We start from the raw sequence: 18,948 nt of genomic DNA on the forward strand, positions 1-18,948 counted from the left end.
GCGTTGCATACTGTCCCAGCAGGCCTTGGAAACCGAAGCCACGTGCCGCGCACTGAAGAAGCCGCCATCTTGTTTTCCTTGGCACGTCGGTTGTAGCGTCTTGTTTGCCAGCAAATCATGGCGGGCGACGGAGCTGTAGACATCGATTTGTACGCTACAGTGGATGAATTTGAGCCTGAAGTTGCTGGTCAGGTAAGATAAAGCAGACTTTTCCTGCAGAGAGAGTTGTTTATAGATACAGAATAACAGATTGGAACTGAATTCGAAAGCAAGCTGAACGATCGATCGATACTGTTTAAACTTCAGTATGCTGCTCAAGGTGTCGTCTTGTATCATCAATGCTTATGATGGAAACAGCTTCTTTAGGAGGTTCTGTAAAGCGAGCGGAACGCTCTTCGTTAACGTTCAACGTTTCTCTATCAACAATGTTAATACTGTATGTGACTGTGTGACAAGTCGACGCTATTAGCGTCATAATGATATTAAAGCTTAGTATAAAGCTTAGTATTTTCTCGTTGTTTCCTTTCTTTTGCGTCATTCTTAAATGTTAAACGTTACTGAACACAGATCAGCATGGAGATCGTAGATATGCTTGACATCCCCCCCCCCAAAAAAAAAAATGTTTTATGTAACATTCTCTGTATAAATCCTACACAAAAAGCAGAGCAGGTGCCTGGTTTGAGCTCATCGAAATTTCCACAAGTGTCTCTATCAGTTCCGTAGAAACACAAACAAACTGCTCTCATTTTGTTTAAGAAATAAACCATAGAAAAATGTCAATGTTTTCATAGAGTTAGTAGCAAGATTTACGGCACAACCCCATACATTACTATATGTACATTTTGCAACTCAAACTCTATTCACACTCGCCATTTCTGGAAGAAGGTATAATTAGAGTACAGTTGAACCTCGATTATCCGGACCTCGATTATCCGGAATATTCGGTTATCCGGCCTTTTTTCTCTGGTCCCAATTTTTTCATGAATATTAATTAGTTGAGATGTTTTGAACTCAAAGTCGCAAAAAGCCCAATAATCCTTTCAAAAGACTGTTGAAAAACAGGGGCGGATCCAGGGGAGGTGAAATGGGTGAATTTTCACCCCCCTTTTTTTGAGCCCCCTTCCTTTTTTTTTCCTTATCCGTCAAATATTGAAATAATATTTGATTTCTCTAATTGAGGTGGAGAATGTGCATTAGCGATGACTGGTTCTACCAATCAATCTATTCATTTTGAGCCTGTTGAAATGGGGTTGACAGACCTACACGACTCCAGCAGTGTGCCCATTGTGTTGACAAAAGCCTTTATAATTTTGCTTTAATAAGCATGTCTTTAAGCGATTTCCCTTTTCTATAATAGATAAAGGGAGGTTCCTTGTATATCTCTCTTAGTAGCGGCTGGTTTTGTATTAAATGCCATTCAGTGTCCATTAGAATATTTTTCAAACATGGCAGTGATGGTTGAAATTGTGTCACGAAGGGTAGAATTTTCTTGTGCACTTTCTGTTTTTGTGTAAGAGCGTTCTTCCTTGCTGCGAAGTTAACTTCGGAGAGGATTTTGTCCACCAGGTTACTAGGATAAGCTCTCGATACCAGGCGTGTTTTAAAGTTTTTAATGTTTTCGTCAAACACTACTTTAGAAGCGTTTGTCCTCAGAAGTGCCTGCTGGGTGGCAGCTGTTGTAGTTTGTGTACTGAAATGTTTTAGTAGGTTTGTAATGTGTGCGCACGTCGAGAATCGATTCTTTCTCGAATCTCTGTCCCTTATAGACTGTTGTATCCAAGAATGTTGTTTCTTATTGTGAGACTTCAGCGGTAAACTTTATGGTAGGGTGGTACGAATTTGCTTGCTCAATGAATTTTCTATTTCTTCTTTGTTTGTATCCCACAAGTAAAATACATCGTCAATGAATCTTCTCCACATTAGTGGTTTGTGAACGCTCTGCCTTAAGATCTCCTTTTCTATAGATGCCATAAAGATGTTGGCAAAAGCTACTGCCATTTTAGTGCCCATGGCAGTTCCGTGTGTTTGGAAGGAGTTCTCCTTCAGTATAAGGCTGAGCATTTCTCTGAGGAAATTTGTAGCTATAGGAGGGTTATTGGCATGAAAGTTCTCATATGCGTTGCATACTATAGTGATTCTTTCAGTCCTCCTGTGGGATATTCGTGTAAAGGCTAGTGACATCCATTGAGACTAGAAAAGCGTTTCTAGGCACCCTAGTGCTTTCAATAAACCTTATGAAATGTGTCGTATCTTTTAGAAACGAGTCCTGTATTTGTGCTATTGGCTGAAGTAGTTTGTCTACGAATGATGATAGGCGTTCTGTTGGGCCATCACACCCAGATATGATAGGTCTTGACTTCCGACTAATGTCGGTTTGTGAATTTTTGTGAGGGTATAAAACACTGGGCTTCGAGGCGGATTTGGTGTTAGGTTAAACCATTTAACCGTCATTTCGTCTATGCACCCTGCTTGATGAAGGGCATTAATGAGGTGTTTAACTCTCTGGGATGTGTCTCTAACCATTGGTTCGTCTAGTGGCTGACAGTTATTTCTATCATTCAATTGTTTCTGTCCGTCATTGATTTTGTTTTCTCCGTTCATAACGACGGTTGTTCTGCCTTTATCTGCTTTTTTGAGAATAATTTCTTTGTTGTTAACGTTAATAAGCTCCTTGAGAGCTCTTCGCTGCACAGACCTCAAACACCTCAACCAGGCTTTGGCTCTATAAAAAATTACATTATTACAAAAATTCACCCCCCATTTCAAAATCCTGGATCCGCGCCTGAAAAAGCATATTATCCTGTGCGCTTTTCAAAATTCGCAAGCGCGATGAGACAAAGAAATATTCTGATGCGTTCAGCTGATATCTGATTGGCTCAATTGTTTTGTTGCCAAAGCAATTTCATGCTTGTTTAGTTCCACACGAGCGATCAATCATAAACTGAAATCAAAAACATGTCTACGAAGCGAAAACGAGCCATTCTATCAATTAAAGATAAGCAGATAATAATTATTATTTCACGTTTGGATAAAGGAGAAAAGGAACAAATTTAGCTCAAGAATTTGGCATCAGAAAGCAACAGATCTCTGACATATGGAAGAACAAAGACAAGATCCTAAAATTTACTGACAGCATCGAGACAAGCGAAAGATTAAAACGAAAGTCCCTGAAGCTAGTCGATGATGAGCAGTTGGATAAAGCCCTGTATGCCTAGTTTATTCAACAAAGATCTACTGGGAAACCGATTTCACATTTAAAGTCATGTTTTCTTTGCTGTAACCTTTTGTTTACATTTCTATCTCATTTGATTAATATTCATATTTTCGATTATCAGGACTCTCAATTATCCGGACTATGTACCGCAGTCCGGACAATTCCAGATAATCGAGGTTCAACTGTATGGAGCTGTGTCAAAATCTTTCTGACTTTGACAATGGAAATGTGGCTTTCAACCAATCAAAGTGCACTATAGTTGATTTTGTAAAGAATGCCGAGACACTCTTCGGGGTACGCTAAGTTTGCAAAGTTCTAAGAAATTGTGTGTTTTGTGCTGTACATATATAGTCACAGCACTTATTGACTGTACTGTTTCTAACCTTTATATCACCAGCACCATATGACAGAAGGGCTGGATCTGTATGACGATGTCCTGACCACAGGAGGCGAGATGCCTGTAGGGGCAGAAGATGAAGTATTACAGACGCAGGTATGAAGAACTAAATCCTACAGCTGAAAAATCCTACTAAATCCACCTGGTCATGAACAAGTATTGCTGCAAGTATTGCTTAGTGTCAGTTAACTCTTGCACGTTGTCTGGCAATTATTTTAACCATTACAACACAAGATGTATAATACTGCCTTTAATGTTTTCTTCCTTTTTATTTTAGTATGAAGAAGATGTGAGTACTGGTGTCACAGGTCTCCCACCTGAAGAAGCCCAGTCAGGTAACACATAAATAACAATCTGTCATTACTAAGTAAATCTTTCTTGGTAGTATTACAGTTGTTTCATCTTGACTGTCTTTATTTCAGGAGCATATGAGTACAAGTCTTATACAACAGTCCATCCGAAATCTGCTGCGGCCCGAACCACAAACACCTACTATGAAAGAAACAAGGGAAGACCACTTTATGTTGGCAACTTGACATGGGTATGTTTGAGTTTCTAGTCTTGCTTTCAATTTTGCCACATTCAGGGCTTTTGGTGAAATTGATCTTTAATTTTTCTCCTTGTGCAAGAACTGACAAGACCCAGCCTTTTCAAATAGTGCCGGCACATGCCACTTACTAACTGAGTTCGAGGTCAGTACTGTAAGTTATGGACCCAGTTTTTTCCTGTTGATTTATGGCCAAAGCGTGCGGGCAATAAATTAACAGGAAAAACAAGGATCCGTAACTTACAGTTCAGAGCGAGAAAACAAGGTTAATAAGTTATTTATTATATCCCTGAGGTTTAACAGACGCATGAGAAAGGAAACTTTCATATTAATTTTAGCTTGCCGTACAGCAAAATTGACCAATCACACTGCACATACTAACTAAGACATATAATAAAATAAATTATTGATGGCACTGGACATCAGAGGAATCTCACTCTCTCAGTGTTTATTGTAGAGAGCAGCGTTGTCATATTACTGCGAATAGCAATATGCCTATCCATAAATATTTGCACTAGCATATCAAATATGGTGCACAGATTTTGTCAAGGAAGGCTATGTTTCTGTTACAAAGGTTTTCATAGCTACTGAATACCTTTTGTGGACATGGTTATATTTGTTACACACCCGAAAATGCTTCACTGCAAACTTTATCTGCTACATGTGCATGTATCAAAGCAACTTAATCATAAAAAGTGACAAATCTCAAAATTTTATATTTGGTGTTTGATTTTGAGATACTCTATAATCACACAGAAAGCAGGATTTGTTCAGTGCTCATTCTTATCATTTCTCCTGTTTAGTGGACAAACGATCAAGAGCTAACCGAAGCTCTTCAAGAGTGTGGAGTAACTGACCTGATCAACATCAAGTTCTTTGAAAACAGAACAAATGGTCAATCGAAAGGGTGAGTCAAATGGTAGAAAAATAATATTGTCTTGCTAGTTAATTCCATGAAGATTATTTATTTCTTTTCCTTTTAAACATAACAAAGTAATGAAGTAGTGATTCTGTATGTATACATGTAATAACCAACAGTCGCTGTTGAACGGGAACATGCGATCACTTGTTTAATGTTTTGTTTGCTGTATATTTTGCTTTCCTATCATTTCTAGCCATGCCAAATTTTCCCTTGTTTTCCTATCAATTTTTTAATGCCAGAATTCTTCAAAATTAACTCTTAACTTCAAGTAAAAATGGTGTATGCTTTCTGCCTTTTGTGTCAAAGTTTTCCTATAATACCAGTTTCTTTGACAAACACCCCAGTTTTCAGAGACAGTTTTTAGCAAAGTGTAAGTGCATTAATAGATCCAGGTAAATGCATAAATGATATTGCCTATTTTCCCAAGGTTTGATACTTGTACCAAAAAAACGTTAATTACCCAGACAGATTAGGATGAATTTAGAATGTTTCTCTAGCTGGAAATATTCTTTGCAGGCTAGCACTACCTACTACATTGGAGATGTGGTGGTGTGGTGTTTAGCATGCCTCGCTTTCGATCGTGAGGTTGAGAATTCAGGCCTGCGCACTCTCCTTGTGATCCCTTAAAAAAGAAACATTGCTCCACATTGTTCCCCTCTACACTCAGTACCCAGGTATACGTATTAATAACTACCGACAAACTGCTGGGGAAACCGAGCCAAGTTTTAGGGCGTGATGTAACCCTGTGATGGACCAGCATCCCATCCAGGGGGGAGTAGCAATACTCCTGATCATTTCACGCCACAGATACCAGGCTAATCTCCAGGCTGCCCTGAGGGCACCTATACCCTCTGCTGACTGTGTACTGACTCTCTGTTACCTATACTCACAGCTTTTTCTGCTATTGAGTGACAACGGATAGCAGCGGGTTCTGGGCACGGGATCATGCGCAAGGAAGAAAACACCCAAATGACATCAAAGAAAACTCATTAGCTATTGAAAATACCAATTGTTGAAAAAAAATATTCATTTGTATTTGAGTGCCCTCTGTCGGAGAGTGGCTTTGTAAAATTGTAACAAAACAGAAAATATCCATGTGGAATGTGTAAAAGAGAGAAAATAATATATTTTTGTATTATAAATAGGGAAATTTATCATCTAAAATTGCAAATAATTTTGTATTTTGTTTTCTTTGCCCTCTGTTTAAAACAAAATAATAACATCTTAATACAGAATTTGTAAGCTTCCAGCTAGCTACATGTATATTTAAAAGAAATTTGAATGTATTTATTTGTATGGTAAAATATTGTATAGATCTATTAATTTTACTCCACTCTGAAATACAATTAGAGAGTGAGAAGTTAATATTATTTTACACATAAAATGTTTAAATTGTCTTCAAGAGAGATACTGTTGTATACTAGGTGAATAACCATGTTGTAAGTTAAAAGTTGTGTTGAAATAATAATTATCTTCAAGGTGTATTAGGAATTACTGTACTTACTATACTGTTTTGTACTTACATGTGTAGCATTTTTCCCCTGTATGGTACATGTATGTCTTGCTTTCTTGCATAAAAGAATAATTATTGTGAGATTTGGGCTCTGGTTACACTGTTTTTCTGTGCTTCTTTCTAGCCGTGGTAGAAATTTCTGAAAAAAATCTGTTTGTAAATTTAAGTACACTTTGGAAATAAATATACTGCATTTTGCAGTCCTGAAACTGTTTCCTTCGCTAACCCTTTGCTTGGAAAAGACAGACAATTTGTGTCACTGTACAGTGTTGTATGTCTGCTCCATTCAATTTACTCAGTTCTGCAGCAGTTGGTTCCTTTATAGCAGATAAACCTTGACTGTGTTTCGTCTGTAAATTACTTCAAAATCAGTCATGAACATTTTTTTTTAAATTGATTGGACTTCATTTATGACAGCTAGTTCCCTCAATTTTTTCCACCTTCTTGCCTGATGCATTTGCTGGAGTCCAAACGTTTAGTCTTTCTAACCTTTTTGTAGGATTTTCATCAACTGTGCATGGTATTGCTTTTTAACCAAAAACAATAAGGCGTTTTTGCCTGCAAATCCACTTTTCCCAGTTTCTGTTCTTGTTGTTTTATGAGAATAATGCTCTTGAGATTTATTCACTGTTTGAGCCTCTTCAAAACTGGCATTCTGTGTTACAAGGAGTCCTGAGAATTCTCAAGAAAAACATGTCAATGTTCAGCCATTGCTCAAGCAGTAGGAACCATTTTTATGTGAGAATGACAAGGATCGAATATGCTGTTTGTGAGCTTATCATTCTGAAAAGAAGAATAGACAAAAATCTGCCCTCGTTTGCTCTTAAATTTGTGCATGATCACCAATCTGCTTATCAAGCTTGTTTTTTCAACAACGAAATATCTTCTGTTGTGTCGTGTTGTGTTGTGATCTTATATAAAAGCGTGAACCAAAGAAAGCAGGTATCTGCTAAAGACCTTGGTCCTTTACAAGTGAGTATTTGTTGAGATTGTTTTGGATATAATGACTTGTGCATGCATTATATTGTTCTATAATGCCTGTACTGCTGTCTGAAATGTTGTCTTACCCCCCCCCCCCCCCTCCCCTAGATTACAATGCAACTGCTCTGATTATGTTACAAACCCAAATGTACAGTCAAGCTCTTTCTCTAGTAGTGTCGGGGCATTTGAAGTTATATCGTTCAAATTTAAATTCTGAAAGCGTTCAAGATCGTGCTTGTTTAGCATCATGATTTGTTACTGCATATAATTTTTTTTGGAAATATTCAGTGCTTTTATGTTGCTAAACTGCCAAGTGCAAGAGTTCAGAATTAGACCTTCCATTTGGAAGCAATCTTTAATAAACTATTGATGGACAAATGCAATGAATAGGGAGGTCATTTCTTATCTAAAATTGTAATGAAAAGAGAAAAGCTTATTTGACAAGTACACATTTTATGGATATAGCAATGGGTAAGTACTTTTAAAAGCACCCTAAGACCTCACAAAAGCAACCTTTTTGCAAAAAGGAACTTGTATCTAGAGAAAGATTCACTGCTTTTCATGGCCATAAGTTAAAAAGTAATGTTTTTGTTATCCCTTTTTTCAGATTTGCCATGATTGAGCTTGGTTCTGACACGTCAGTCCAACTTGTCACTGAAAAGTTACCTAAAATGTAGGTATAACTGTGCTTACAGGAAAACTGTCAATATTATATGTCATGATAATACTTTTTCAGCTACCTGTAAAATTAACGTTTGTTCAACAGTGTTCATTGGAGAAGAAAATGTCTCCTTTTATAATACTCAGACAAGCTCATAATTTGCAACAAATCAGTGCAAAATATCTTAATTTCTACCACCTGAATTTTTACCCATTGTTGTTTTTCAACTCAGCCAGAAAACTGTTCAGAATTGGGAACACTTAAGCGAGAAGTTGAAAGTTGGGATTCACTGGGTGCAAGTCGCAACTCAGTAGTTGGAAGTGGGAATTCTGCAGTTGAAAATTGGACATTGGAAATCAGAACCAAAAGTCGGAACTCAGAATTTAGAATTTAGAAGACACAACTCAATAGTCATCAATTGATATATAGTTAAAAGTTGAAACTTCATTAGTCAGAGTTTGTCCTCTTTGGCCATCCTTAGTGTTTTATGTATTATGTCCATTGTATATGCCAACTTTCATTCATGCATAATTTTATTTCTCAGGGAGATTCATTCACAGTTACCAGTAGTGACGCCAGCAACTAAACAGTACTTACAGCAATTTGAAGCTCAGTCAAGGAAAAGTAAGGACCATCAATCTGTTGTAACGAACAGTCAACTCCTTTGTGCAGAACCTACAGTATGTCTTAGATAGATACCTCTTTATCAGTCAGACACATTACAAATTCATCAGATCTCTAAGATAGTCACCCATCTACATGTTCAATAGACACATCTTGAAGACAGACACCTGTCCAATATAGATAACCTTTTAAGGTGATTGCCTCAAAAGTCATAAAACGTTTCTCAAACTTTCTGTGATTGTTCACTGGTAAGTATTATTTCACAAAATGCAATAAAAAAGATAGGTCTACCCAGAAAGAGCTATGATCCACTTAAGTCACCCCATAATTGTTTGCAATAGTAAGTGAACCTAAGCTGGACATCTCTATAAAAAGACACCACCTACAGTGGATAGACCTAGCTCTCAGATAGACGACAGACACTTCTCTACAATAGATGACAGTCTAAAATAGCCCACTAAAAGGCAGACACATCTCTAGAGCATACCTTTCTGAGACAACAGCTGTAAGTATACAACCCCCTAAGATAATCGCCTCGTAAGACAGACATCTCCCTAGTATAAGACACCTTTGTACTGAAAGATGCCTCTACAAGGGTTGAATTTGTGAGACAACTAAAGTTCTGGAAAAGAGACACTTGACAGTTTAAGTTACCCCTCCTAGGTAGACACTTGTCTAAGGAAGACACTTTTGTGGCAGACAACCCACTAAGACAGGTACTTCTCTAAGACAGACACCTTTCTAAGATTGACACCTTTCTAAGACAGACACCTTTCCAAGATAGACACCTAAGGTATGTAAGACAGGTATTTCTCTAAGGTAGGTTCCCTTCTTCCAGACATGTACTGGTACACCACTCTCACACAGACACTTAGCACAGTATCAGTATCAGTCTTTATACACACCTTTCAGCAATGAATACTTCTGAAATGTAAAAACATGAAAGGCTGGCTGCTGCCATATGCCCGTCCCATAAGACACACTACTCTCCAGTTTTGGGTTAAAAAAGTGAAAATGTACTTAATTGATTTTGACAGATAACCCAGGCACAATGGGAGGAATGCATGGAGAGCAGGATGGCCCTGGATATCAACCAGCTGGAGGCAGAGGGTTTGGTTACAATCGCGGAGGATTCAGAGGGCGTGGATTTCCTGTTCGTCCAGGAATGGGTCGAGGGTTTGAACATGGCCACCCACCCGGTGATATGGGACGTGGGGGACCCTGGATGGGTAAGGAGGACAAGGCTTTATCATACATTCCAGTGTTCTTTAGCAGGATTGACTTGTTGTTTTATTGCCTTTAACAGTACAGTAACAATGTAACTATTCAGTAACCAAGATAAAGCTAAGTGCTTATTACTGGTGTACTTCACCAGCTGTGAAAAACCCTATCATTTGCTGAGTTAAAGTCACAAGTAAATACTTGTTGTCAGTCTCACCAATGTACATGTACAGTGGAACTTCTTTTGATGAACAGCTTGATGTTTGGTTGTGAAGACAAAGTTCATATTTAACTCTACTCCAACACTGCTGCTTTCTTCTGTGAGGTTGAAAAGCGAGGCCTAAAGGATTTTTGGCAGTGTAGGATTTACAATTTTGGCAGTTTTGGGTTCAACATTTTGCTCAGTATGTTTTGGGCTTGGTGGATCACCACATCACTTAAGCCTTCATATGCAGGAACAACACAGTGCTGAGAGAAATAGTTAGCCAAACAAGCACATCAATGACAATTTTTTTGATCACATCACTGATCAATTTATTTTTGAAAACAAATGAAAACATTTGAATGAGTGAGTGATCATCGCAGCTATACATGTATAAACAACTTAAGCAGTTGTGAAAAAAAAGCTTGAAACCATTCAGGCTTGAACGGTATGCAAACCCATGACCTCTGCAATACCAGTGCAGTGCTCTACCAATTGAGCTATTAAGCCAACTGGGAGTTAGTCGTTTTGTGAATTGTAATATATCCATGGAGGTGATGAGATGAAAGTGAATATATGAACATTCAAGCCTAAATTTTTTCAGGCTTTCTTTTCACAACTTCTTAAGTTGCATATATAACTGCATTGATCATTCACTTATTCACTCTTTCTTCTACAGTTCAAATGACTGTATCAATTTTCATATATTTACTGAACACATTTTTGTTGTTATTTGTCAGGTCCTGGACCCATGGGAGTGCCGAGGCACCCTCCACCTGGCATGCCACCTTATCATGGTGATCACCCTCCTCCATACTACCCCATAATGCCTCCTCCCCCCGGGGAAAAGCCTCCTGGTCCAATGCCGCCTCAAGTGCATTTACAACCGGTAAGAGCTGTTTAATGAATAGAAAGAGTTCTTGGCAGTTGTGCAGCAACTTTTAAAAGTAGTCGCAACAAGAAGCAGCCTCACACAGTTGTAAATAAAAATCCTTGTATAACTGCGAAGACAACTTTACCTTGATTTTGTTTGTGTGACCTGTAGTATCTGATATTTATTCTTTTTCATGTAGAAGAAAACTCCATGACAGACAATTAACATATCCTGCTTCATAGTTCAGTGGTAGAATCAACCAGTTTGATTGCTTTTAGGCCTGATTTTTTTTTTCTAAGCTCACCTTGCAACTGCTTAAGTTGTTACTTGTTACTCTGAATATCTCTTCATCTGTAATTCTTTTACCCCTTCATTGCTTGTATGTGTTGTGGTTCAAGTTTATCCTTGGTTCAATTTTCATTTTCCTTTGTTTTCTGGCTGCCTGGCTCCGCTAGCCCCTATCGTTATTCCAGGCAGCCAGTACTCTAATTTTATTTTTAATGCATTTTTTTTTTTTTTGCATTGAGTACAAAGGCAAGGCAAGAGTACAAAATAAAGTACAAATAAATATTGTTGTTGTTGTTGTTGTTTTTGTTGTTGTTGTATATTAAAATTAATATTATATCAATGTATGACAATGAGAATAAATCAAAGCAAAAGAAAAATTTAATTAACCTATTTTTAAAATAAAATTGAACCACAACATATACAAAATGATTTTTTTCCACAAATACACCATCACAAGAGAACTATGAAGCTGCAATTTTATGTTATGGATGCATAAAAACTGACGTCGGTTCATTAACTTAGCTCTTTTACCATACAAGTTTCAGACCACAGTCAACTTCCTTTATTGCTGACACCCTCGGGACCCCGAGTTAGTGTCCTTAATAGCGAGAGTCCGTAATGGCAGGAATTTATTTCAGTCAAACACCTGTAATATATTTTTGCTGGCTTTTTAACCGCTGTCCGTATTATCGGGGTGTCTGTAATAGAGAGGTGTCTGCAAGGCGAGAGTTGACTGTATAATTGCTGATTGGTACGATAATAATAATTATTTTGTATACTTCTTTATTTCAGCAACCTCCTCCACCTGGAGCTGGTCCCCTCTCAGATCCCAGGGCTCCAGGTACTGTTTTAGATCATCTTTGTCTCTTGCATTTTATCTTTTGTGCATGAAGTTATTAGAAACAGGTAGAACCTATATTCAGGTTGGACTTTTGCTATGAGTAATTCAAGATCATTATGGTTTGGATCAGGACTCAGTTCTGCCATTGACTTTTAACGGTGTGGATACATGTATATTCTATTTTAATTTGCAATAGATTGTGCCATCCAGGAGGAACACTAATGTTGCTAGTTTGTTTTGAGTTTCATGCTGCATATGTGGCCCCCAATGCCACTTTTTTATACCTGCCCAAAAGCACTCTTAAGGGGGGATTTCACCTAAACACCATTTTTCCGCCACTTGACGTGACTTTAATGGGAATATGTCATTCACATTTCAAGCAATCCAAAAACTCTATCATCATCCTGTGAATCTGTGTTGTGAGGTGTTTTTTGTGAATTTTTGGGTGATTTTTGGGTATATTTGGGAGGAGATAAGATTTCTAGAAGGATTGGTAAAATTAAGAGAAATAAAGAAATATTGGAGATTTAGTGAAGTTTTAAAATTAGAATTTGTAGTTCATAATTAATAGACGGACACCAAGTTAGTCCACTAGCAACCTGGGGTGCTCTTACGTGGGTATCAACTGTCTGTTCGTGTTCCAAAAATCATTTTCTTTCTTCTATCTCTTCTTAAAACTTCTTCAAATTTCCTTAAAGCTAATTCTCAGTTCAAGCGTGAAAGGTAGCCAAGTTAAAACGAACCAGAATCTAAATAATATTTTTGTGTTACATGAAAAGAGATGTTAAGTTGTACTTAGCTCTGCTTCAAACCATTTAGCTCAGTAGTTATTTACAGGATAATGATTCTCATTTATTTATTTATTTATTTTTGTACAGGTATGGTTCCACAGTATCCCAAACCTCCTGTTGCACCACATGTGAATCCAGCATTCTTCCCTGAAGGACCACCAGTAAGTTTATCGTCAAAGCACATAAATAGACTGGTAAAGGGTAATGTCAACATGGCATTGGCTGAGAAATGAGCACTTTGAAGTTCTAATTTCTCCAAACAAATCATTCTTATTTTGCACTGGTTCCTTCAGTGGTGCAACATTAGAGGGATTTGTGTGGAGAAAATGAATTGCAGTATGGAGTTAATTTTTGCTAAATGGATATTTTTCGTGATGCTTTGTCGAATTTCCGCATCAAATCCAGTTGGGATGAGGACAGAAAGGCATGTTCAAGAGCATGAGAGGGTCACCCTTCTTTTGTTTCCCCTTCCCCTTATTAGACAAACTTTTTACAGGATAGTTACATCTAAATCCTGCTAGTTGCTCTACTTGATGCCAAGTCTCAGTCCTTGTTGATGCAGTGTGAGGAAACTTACAAGATGTACAGTGTATTTAGTAAAATAGGCATTTGTTTCTCATGGTCTAATCTCCCATCCATACATGTTCACATGTTTTAAGGACGGTGCCTACTTATATCGAAGTATTTTTGTGCGGTTTATGACTATGCGGGAAAAGCAGATCTTAGGAAGGCCTATTGGAATCCAAAACGAAAATTGGGAGAAGCTACGCATTTTTCAGAGATAATTAAGCAATAATATCTCTAAAAAGTGCCAAAATATGAAGCAATGTATGGGATTTTTTCCTAAATTGAAGCTTAATTATCTCTGAAAAATGCATGGTTACCCCCAATTTTCTTTCAAGATAGCAAAAGCGTTTGCTAAGTGCTGCTTTCTCCGCATAGTTTTAAACCGCGCAAAAATATTCCTGTATTAGCAGGCACCACCCATAGGAAACCCGAGTATCTCGAGATGCGCAGAACGTATGCGCAGTAACAATAGTAGGCACTGTCCTTAAGTCAAACATGCAGGTGATCAGTCGTAACGATTAAGAGAGTGATCACCAAACAAAAAATTGTGTGCTGTTCTTGGTGGTTCTCGTGGCTGATGAACTTAAAGTGCTTATGAAGTAAAAAAATTTCTTGTTGTAATGTGATAGTTTATTATTTTCTGATTCTTAATATGTAGGTTTTAGGTGGTAAAACATTCACAATGCGAAATAAATGGAACCGAAAGTCTTAAATTTGGCACGTAAAAGTGTCTCCATCTTGAGCGGCCAAAATGATGTATTACAAAGCCGTGATGTATGAAATACTTCAGAAATGAGAAGTAAACAACTCTTTGAGGCACTTGCTACATCATCAGCATTGTCCTGAGCAAAGACTCATTCCCAGTCTTCAGGACACAACTTAGTGAATTTTGAGGTTCTTTGGAGGGCGAAAAATGTAGGTGTTAGTTGATTTTGTCAAATTTCTTTTGTCATTTCATAATCAGGACACAACAAGCTTCAAAAATAAATTCATAGGCACTTTAAAGTAGTTGTGAAAACACTCATGCTGTATACAAATTTTTCTGTGTGTATCTGGGCGACTCTATTGAAAAGTAAAAAATGCTCTCTATGTCAATAAAAGATACATGTAGCACCTTCATAGAATTATGGAAACACTCATAGGAAATTCAAGAGCACAAGATTGAAGATGTTGTGGAGATATGGGGTGCTTACCATTTACGTGGAAAACCTGGAAATTCCAGTTGGAAAATCAATTGTTACTTGTCATTCCATTTGGAGTACTTCTGAAATTATGGGCTTCTGGTGAAAGTGATGCATTTTTATTACTCCTTTTGGGATTTACAGCTGATGTTCATACATTTTGCATGTTATCCATCTTCTGTTGAGACAAGCTAAATAATTTTGTATTTATGCCGAAAATGTCCATCCGGGTGGTTTGCGTAAATGGTAAGCACCCAAGTTCTAGGCGAGTTTCAACTTCGTTTTCACGTTCTCTCAAACCTCAGTCAGTCTCTATTAATTTTATAGAAACATTGAGAATGTTTTTGTTTTGTTTACAAAATTAAAAATCTATGGAAAAATACTGCTTTTCCACAGAGTTACAGAGTCATGGCTGTTAAACATGCATTTGCATCTAATTGAAAATGTACCAAAATAAATAATTCTACAGGTAGAAAATCAATCTCAATGTCAATCTATGTTGTTTCACAGCCGGAGACATTCCTAGCAGCGGGAGCTCCTGGCCTCAGTAGAATGGACATGATGGCACAGTTTATGCCGAGACCAGGTAACCTTTACTTTTTGTGGTCCACATACAGTCCCATCTCGAGGTGCTTTGCTTACTCAAGTTCAAGTTTCAAGTTTATTCAAAAATTTAGCAAAAAAGAGAGACTGGCCCGCAGGTAGCGAGAGCTAATCTGGGCGGGCCAGACTTACAACTATTTAAGGATAAAATTAATATTATTACAGTTATTACAATCAAAGACAGACCAAATGGAATTTAGGGGAGGTAAAGAAATCATGAGTAAAATTAACGAAAAACAAAAAGTAATGAGTTCGCAACTAATTGGCGAGACCTATTTTCTGTACTATAATAGGTGTTTCAATATAGTCATTTTCATTTTTTATCTACTCTAGAAGCATTATTGTGTCACTGTGAGGTTTTTTAAAGATGTTGCTGGGTGGGGGTGCACTGTTCAAATCATAGAAACATGAATATGCTGATTTGACGGTGAGATATTTGTAATGTAGCCAATCAGACAGAAGATCAAGCCACTAATATAATTTTCATTGTTAAAAACTGGGTCATTGTATAATGCAGTTCCAGGGATTTGATTGTCTTAGCGGCCATGGTATATGTCGCCATTATACCATACCAAGCGACCATTAAATTGTCTTCTGGTTGTTCTTGAGAAGCAAGATCAGAACTTTAGATCTAGAAATATGTCTTTTTTTTTTTTTTTTAATAAAAGAATTATTTTCCACATGGCAAAGTTTACATTCCAAACAATAATTTTGGTGGCAATCATTATTTGTTTACTTGGCAATGAAAAAAGTGGCGGAATTATTCTATGCCATCTCTGAACAATGGTGTCATCATCAATCATTGTCTCATTGTAATGTACCTTTGTTCCTTCTTTGCAACCACTTCATGAATAAGAACTATCAAAAATATTATTGTGTGTTGCAGGAGATGATTTCAACGAGTCAATGAAGAGAAATCAAATGCTTGCCAGCAGTGCTATCAAACGAGCCATGTCTGATGCTAATGCTGGTGACTATGAAAGTGGAATAGAGACATTAGTTGGAGCGATATCACTCATCAAACAGTCTCCAACTGCTGCAGAAGAGAGGTGCCAGGTAAGAGCTAAACCCCAGTAAAAACAGGTAGACTGTGACAAACAGCGCGTGTCTTTGTTACCAAAAAGGTCTAGATTTAACCTGTTAGGTTTAGTACTGAAACTGGGCCTGAAGAAGCTAAAGTAGGTTTACTGTTTATGGTGACACTCTCCCCCACCCTCCCCATTCTCACTAAAAAAGAAAGAGTTGCCACCCATCATCCCCCCCCCCCCCCCTCTGCATTGAACCCATCAGACTCTTTTTTAAGGGCATGTATGTAGCCCTCTCATAATGTATATCCAGCTGATGATATGATATGCTGCTTAGTTCACACTAATCTTCCCCAAGACCCCTTTGGACTTCGCTCTTTCTGCCTACTACTCCTGTTACATTGCGAACTACTGCAAAACAATTTCATAGGGCTGGGTAGTTTCTCATCAAAACTATCCCAAAAGAGCGATGGTGGGAGGGATATACTGTACCTGTATAGGTCTTCTTTCCTTTGTGCGTAATCACAGGATTATTACAGTACCAGTTGATCTGACAAGTGTGTTGTTTTGGTGACAGGTTCTTGTTCAGTCGTTACAAGATTGTCTTCAAGGACTGGAGTTACAGCTGCTTGAAAGAAGGTGGGCCCTATTTTAGTTGAAAGTATAGTTTCGTTTTTTTAGAGCGTTGCCATGGAAAAGACAAGTTTGCCAACTTTGCATATTTAAATTAATCGTATGAAACGTACCTTTGCCTTGCTCCACGTAATAACAAATGCTCTGTTTATTTTCAGGTCGACTGGAAGTAAACACCATTATAGTGACAAGGACGAGTATGAAGCCGAACCCAGGGAAAAGCGACACAGGCGCAGACGGTCACGGTCAAGATCACGTGACAGGGACCGAAGATCGCGATCACGTGACAAGCGTTCAAGATCACGTGAACGAGAACGGCGCCACCGAAGATGAGATATCCCTTGTGAAGAATTTCGTATGCCTTCATTTATTTTGAACCATTTGCTTTCTTCTCGAAGTTTTGCTTTTTGCAATGCCATGCTGTAAAGTTTATTGCATATTGATAAGTATTTGTTACGAACTTTACCTTGAGCTCGTTTAACACTTTTGTTGCATCAAAGTTCAGCGTGTGTATTCCTTTTTTTTTTTTTAGTCTCATTCTTTATCAATATTTTGAAACTGACCGAGTTTTGTGCTCAGATGTTTCCCATTTTTCGCGTGTGTTCGCCGATTTATAGATTTTGACGGAGACCTGCCATGGGGATTTTTTGTGTTCTAACAACATCAGCTTCCTTGTTAGCTTCCCTCAAACCTCGAAAGCCCTGCTGACTTGCCAGACCCGATTAGCGTTTTTTCAAATCTGTTTTTATTGATCGATGATAATTTTACGTTCAAAATTGTTCAGTATATCCCATAAATTTACAACGACTTTCGAATCAACAAAACGTTAATTCCATTAGCGGACGATTCTGTACATAAAGTAGTTTTCGGGGACTGACAAGTTATCGGAACTTTCGAGCTTTCGAGTTGCTTTGAACCTCATTATGTAAGCGAGGCTAAGTGCAAAGTTTTTCACATGAAAAGTAGTTTTGTTTGCATATGAATGAATTCTGATTTTCATAATAAAAACTTTGCAAGTAGCCTTCCTTTAATAATGAGGTTTAAGGCAACTCGGAAATGGCCTATTAAAAACGTATCGTTTGTTCTGAAACATGTAACAGGTCATCTCTCTTGTCATCCTGATCACATTGAAACGTTAACAAGGGTGAAAAGAAAATTAATCTGGTGGCATAAATAGCTCGACCCATCTCACTCAAGAGTTCAGAAAACGTCTTCGAGGGACATTGCTTGTTTATACACCTTTTTTCATCGTAGTTTGAGGTGAATAAAGGAAATTCATACTTAATGAGTGTGTTTTTTTTCTTGCTACATTCATAGCACAGCGTGTATTTAATTGAAGACGTGAAGGAGCGTGGGCTCAATCCGATCAAAACTTAACTGCAGCATGAGTCTGTGGTTTCATTGGTGTAACCATAGTAACGCCATTTCCCAACTCGCAGTTTCATCCACAGGTACTAAACCGTTAACCAGTCGCGTGGTTACAAACTGTTCAAGTTTCCGCGTTTTTACCTAAATAAAGCCTTTCATTTCTTTCAATGTCTTTGTTGAAAAAATAATACTCAAAATTTTGCTACATATTCAGCGAGAAAGATCATCCACCAACTTTAGTTACTTTGGCTTTATTCCCTTGGAGTTTGACCCAGAAAATGAAAAATATTCGATCGGTTTATTTCTTACGCGGTCACTGAGTATTGTTAAATAGCATAAGTTTTCCGAAATGGCGAATTTTTTTTTAACTGAAAATATCCTGCTGCGGAAATTGCGCATGCATAGCTCGACAAACGGCGTTGGTTCGTCGTACGAACGTCCTACCTTCCAATTTTAGGTCTGAAACGAGCGACGAAATGGAAAGTGAGCAACGGG

General features: G+C 37.8%; 1 protein-coding gene across 1 annotated transcript; it reads left to right on the top strand.

Moving 5' to 3' along the window:
* The first annotated feature begins 31 nt into the window (after positions 1-31).
* On the top strand, positions 32-18,370 carry LOC146479849 (cleavage and polyadenylation specificity factor subunit 6-like). The gene is made up of 15 exons (XM_085110685.1): positions 32-192; positions 3,612-3,707; positions 3,889-3,946; positions 4,034-4,152; positions 4,962-5,065; positions 8,182-8,247; positions 8,780-8,859; positions 9,897-10,088; positions 11,023-11,171; positions 12,237-12,285; positions 13,164-13,237; positions 15,335-15,410; positions 16,314-16,483; positions 17,030-17,091; positions 17,244-18,370. The coding sequence occupies exons 1-15, from the start codon at positions 118-120 to the stop codon at positions 17,416-17,418; spliced, it is 1,545 nt and encodes a 514-aa protein (XP_084966811.1). The 5' UTR covers positions 32-117; the 3' UTR covers positions 17,419-18,370.
* Positions 18,371-18,948: the final 578 nt, after the last annotated feature.

This window comes from Pavona decussata, unplaced genomic scaffold, assembly GCF_977016875.1.
Source record: "Pavona decussata unplaced genomic scaffold, jaPavDecu1.1 SCAFFOLD_58, whole genome shotgun sequence".
Classification (NCBI taxonomy): Eukaryota; Metazoa; Cnidaria; class Anthozoa; order Scleractinia; family Agariciidae; genus Pavona; species Pavona decussata.

Excerpts from the sequence above, each read along its gene's own strand:
- LOC146479849 (XM_085110685.1), top strand. The coding sequence starts at position 118 with ATGGCGGGCGACGGAGCTGTAGACATCGATTTGTACGCTACAGTGGAT. Across the intron at positions 10,089-11,022 it reads ACGTGGGGGACCCTGGATGG|GTCCTGGACCCATGGGAGTG; the intron begins GTAAGGAGGACA and ends GTTATTTGTCAG. Across the intron at positions 11,172-12,236 it reads CTCAAGTGCATTTACAACCG|CAACCTCCTCCACCTGGAGC; the intron begins GTAAGAGCTGTT and ends TCTTTATTTCAG.